This window comes from Myotis davidii, unplaced genomic scaffold (genome assembly GCF_000327345.1).
Source record: "Myotis davidii unplaced genomic scaffold, ASM32734v1 scaffold290, whole genome shotgun sequence".
NCBI lineage: Eukaryota > Metazoa > Chordata > Mammalia > Chiroptera > Vespertilionidae > Myotis > Myotis davidii.
In genome coordinates this window covers 387,231-391,686 of record NW_006285049.1, presented here as the reverse complement: position 1 = coordinate 391,686, position 4,456 = coordinate 387,231, and the positions used below count along the sequence as shown (strand labels likewise).

The 4,456-nt window shown below is 60.4% G+C and overlaps 1 protein-coding gene across 1 annotated transcript in view; it reads left to right on the top strand.

Moving 5' to 3' along the window:
- LOC102760599 (aquaporin-2) overlaps nt 1–1,485 on the top strand; it is a 17,098-nt gene extending 15,613 nt beyond the window's left edge. The window contains exon 4 of the mRNA XM_015558570.1: nt 759–1,485. Coding sequence (XP_015414056.1) covers nt 759–944 — 186 coding nt within the window. The 3' untranslated portion in view covers nt 945–1,485. The remainder of the gene's footprint in view (nt 1–758) is intronic.
- Nucleotides 1,486–4,456: the final 2,971 nt, after the last annotated feature.

The window sequence follows — 4,456 nt, the reverse complement described above, 5'->3', positions numbered from 1 at the left end:
TGGGTGAGTCTGGGCATCCCTTGATCCCTGGCAGTGAGGGCTGGGACACCAGCTGTGGCTTCTGGCCTTGCTGGGTGCCGTGGGCCTGGAGCTTGGGGGTGGGCCTGGGGAGCAGTGGCTGGAGAGAGGAGGGGACACCGTAGGGAATAGGATGCAGCCAGATCACCCGCAGGGGTAGATTTATGTGGACAAGGAGACCCTTGTTGGGGGTGAGGGGTGGGGGGGACTGTGTGTCTGTTCCTCTAGGTAAGTGAGGGGATCCCCTCCTCCAGGTTGATCTCTGAGGATTTTGTCTGTGTCTCTGGGAGTCTGTGTGTCTGTCTTCCCTGATGTTTTACTTACCTGTCCCTGTTGAGGGGTTGGGACAGTCTTCCTTCCCGTGGGTCTGCCTCTATGGACAATCTGAAACCTCCTCTGAGAGCTCATGGTCTCCCTCCAGAGTCTGTCCCTGTCCCCATGCGGGAGGGAGAGGAGTTCTGTCCGTCTTTCTGGGGATCGATATGTATGTTCCCTCTGAAGGCTCCTCTGTCTCTAGAGACAGGAGCCCTGGCCTTCTGGGGATCTGGTCTGCCTCCTTTGAGGATGTGGGTATCTGTGATCCCATCTCCCTGAGACGGGAGGAAGTCTTTCTTTCTGGGGGTCTGGGAGTCCATATGTCTGTCTCTTCTGAGGGTCCATGAGTCTGTCCTCTGGAGGCAGGGAGTGGGGGTCTCTGAGGCCTGGGGCTCAGCCCGCTGATGCCGTCTTGTCTCCCTCAGGTATTCTGGGTGGGGCCCATCGTGGGGGCTGCCCTGGCTGCCATCCTCTACTTCTACCTGCTCTTCCCCAACTCCCTGAGCCTGAGTGAGCGTGTGGCCGTCGTCAAAGGCACATATGAGCCTGAGGAGGACTGGGAGGAGCAGCGGGAGGAGCGGAAGAAGACCATGGAGCTGACCGCCCACTGACCTGTGTCAGACAGGGGCAGCCTCTCACCCCTGAATTGCAGGGGAAACCCTCCCCCACCCCCCAAAAAAAGAACCCATGACAGCAAAGCTTCCTTCCCCCACAGCGGGTCCTCTGGGCTAGGGAGGGGGGACTCGCTCCCCAGGCTGCAGTTAGAAATGGGAGCAGGAACCCATGATGGGATTCCTGGGGTGGGGGCCCGGGACTGCGGTCCATGGGGTGAGGGTCTCTCTGAGACGGGGCAGGCTGCTGCCATGAGGTCAGACCTCAGAGATTGTGAACACAGCACTGAGCTCACAGGCCGCCCCAGGCGCAGGGCAGTAAGGAGTGGCCTGTGTTCTTCCTCCCCACCCTCCGGGCCCCTCCTCAAGAGCCAGAGGGTCCCAGCCCCGAGGATGGCAGAAGCTGACCCTCCCCAGAGCTCCTTCGGAGGGCGAGAGACTGGCTCACTAAAGGCTGCCTTATTTATTTCTGCTTCTAGGTGCATGGGCTAGGGCTGCTGGGATGTGGAGTGGGGGCTCCCCAATAAACCACTGATGTCCATGTTCTGCCTCGTCTCTCCCCAAAAGCCTCTCCTTGGGACCCTGGCTCATCACTGCTCCTCTTCACCATCCCACACCTTCCCATGGGCTCCACAGGCCTCTGTGGAAAGAGAGCAAAGCTGAGCCAGTGGGGCCTAGAGTCAGATATGGGGGTGGGAAGATCAAGAGAGGGGGATGGGAGAGGGAGAGAGACCAAATATAGAAAGCGAGCTAGAGGTCAGGGGGAGGCAGTGGGAGCAGAGAAGGAGGCACCCTCTTCACTCAACCTCCCGCCTACACACCCCTCCCACCTCAGCTATGTCAAGTCCCTGCCCCTTGAGGAGGGTGTGCCAGGCAGGGTGGGAGAGAAATGAGCCAGCCTGCAGCCCCTTGAGATGCCAAGGGGGTGACCAGCCAGGTCTGTCATCAGGGAGGAGGCAAGGCCTGGACTCCCCTCTCTGCCCCTCCATGTTCTAAAAAGGAGCCATGTTGGGAGCCTGTGCTCAGAGACAGCAGCCCTGCCCCCCCCGCCCCCCCCACACACACACACACACATACACACGCTGCACTGGCCCAGCTCCTTTCTGGTCTCCCTTTCCCTGCCCCTGCCAGCCAGTATCCCCACCATCTTCCTCGCGGGGCCCCTGCTCTGCCCTCACTGGCTCTTGTCCCCTTGCCACTGACACTCCTTAGGGAACCCCTTAACGGGCCACGCCTCCATCTGTTAGGCTATAAAATGAGGATTAAACTGTTTCCCTCACAGGTTGCTGTGGGGATCAGATGAGATGAAGGGATGAGATTCCTAGGACACTGCTCGCTGTGGGAAAGGGTGGGATGCAGATGAGCAGCTCAGGACATGGCCCTGCATCAGCGTTAACGCATCTGCTTGGGGTCCAAGTCTTGATGCCGAACTTTGGGTAACACCAACCCTCCGAGTTTTAATGGCCTCCTGTGTAAAGCGGGGCTACTTGTGCTCATGGGTGGTTGTGAGGATAAAATGAGACAATAGATGGAAATAAAACCCCTGGGCAAACAGGACCAGACACTTCAGGGTGAGTGCTCGATAAACAAGTGTGAAGGGAAACCAGCAAGTACACATCTGGGACCCTGGCCACCCCCAGGTCCGGCCTCTGCTCTCCGGGGAGGTTTGAGCCTGAGCGCCAGCTTTTCTCTTGTGTGGGAACATTGCTCCACAGTCTTCATTGCCTCAGAAGACGAGGGGCCAGTAGGGGTAGGAGATGGGCGGGGAAGGGGAGGGAGAGTCTACAGACACTGCTGGCAAGGGTCAGTCCCAGGGGTTGGGGCGAGGGCGACAGAGTCCCCAGTCCTCCTCCACACTGGAGCCTCGTATCTGTGAGTGGGAGCTGCAGCCGCCCTGCCCTGCCCTGCCCGCCTCATCAGCGTGCAGTTAACACCAAAAGGCAGTTATGCGTGTGAGAACCTGTGGAAAGGGGCAGCCCCCCACTCGCCAGCTCCGGCCTCCACCCTGTCCCGCCGTAAATGCCAGCTCCGACCAGCAGAGGGGGACCTCGTCCACCGGATGCACAACTGCTGCGCTTCTTGTCCGCGATTTCTGGGTCTGGGCTCCAGACGTGGGGGATGGAGGACACGGGGAGTCTCTCAGGCCTGGGTCCCCGGGGACCACCAGGAAGCAGCTACTCTCAGTCCACCCCCACTCCACCATCCGAGATGGGATGCAGAAGAGAGGGAGTCCTTTCCCATTCAGGCTCCAGAAGACAGGTGCCTGGGAGGCTCGCCTCTCCCCAGCCCAGCAACGTGCGTTCCTTTCTCTGACAGGTGGGCCTGTGGGACACAGACCCTCAGGGCGGAGCGAGGCACCCAGTCCGAGGGAGTTCCCGGCCGCCGGAGGGAGAGGGTCCACCTAGGCCCAGGGCTTTGGACGGACAAGTTGCGCAGTCAGGCTTTGTGGCCGGCAGAGGGCGCTGTGCTCCGTGGTGGCTGATCTCCACGTGCCGCTAGGTCCCGGCTCACAAAGACCTGCAGGAGCCGCACACACCCAGCCCCGCGCCTCCACACTGACCTTCAGCTGTGCCGAGGGGCTGCGTCTTCTCCGCGTGGGCTGCTCACTCCGTGCAGGTGACAGCCTCGCCCGTCCTCCTCCACTCGTGTTCTGGCTCCATGTGTTCCCCGAGAGGCGCACGTGTGTCACACCCAAGCACACGTGCTCAGGCACTCCTGTGACCCTCTGCTCCACCTGAAGATGGGACCCAGGAAGAGCCTTGATTCTCCTCTAGGAGGCGTCCTACCCCTGCACTCCCCCTCTGCCCAGGGCTGCCAGGTCTAACCAGGTGGAAAGGTAGGCATGGTGAAGGGACGGAGGCCTGGGGTGAAGGAGGAATGGACAGAAGGCTGGCTGTCTAGATGGATGGACAGGAGGGTTGGCTGGAGGGTCAGCTCTCTAGCCCCTCTCTGAGCTGTTTCCTCCCCTGTCTGGTGCAGGTGAGATCAGACTTCCTTACCTGCCACATTTTGGGGGGATTGGGGAGATGATGTGAGGAAGCTGTCTGGACTTCTTTCCTTTCTGTCATATGTTTAATGACCCTCCTCTTCTCTCCTGATATCTTCATCCTTCTTGCTGCCCCATCTCCCCCCAAACCTGGTCCTCAGTCAGAGCTCACATTTCCCTCATGCATGTGCACACGCGCGCACACACACACACACACACACACACACACCTTCTCAGAGATCTGAGGAGCCCAGCACTCTGGGGAGCCCAGAGACAGGCCTCTGGGAGGTTAAGGGCACACAGCCACCTGACAGGCAGCTGTAGGCAGCCAGGTGTGGGGCCTTGGCAAAAGGCCTCTGAGCATGAGTGACCTCAAAGCGTGGCGCTAGAGCCCAGGACAGGCTGGGCCTGGCCAGGTGCTGGCTGGAACTGGAGCAGGCCCTGGCCAATGCCTGGCTGGCCTCGGGGGATGAAGGACCTTGTCCCAGGCCAGGCAGGGCCCCGGAGGCTCTGTTCTGGGCCAGCC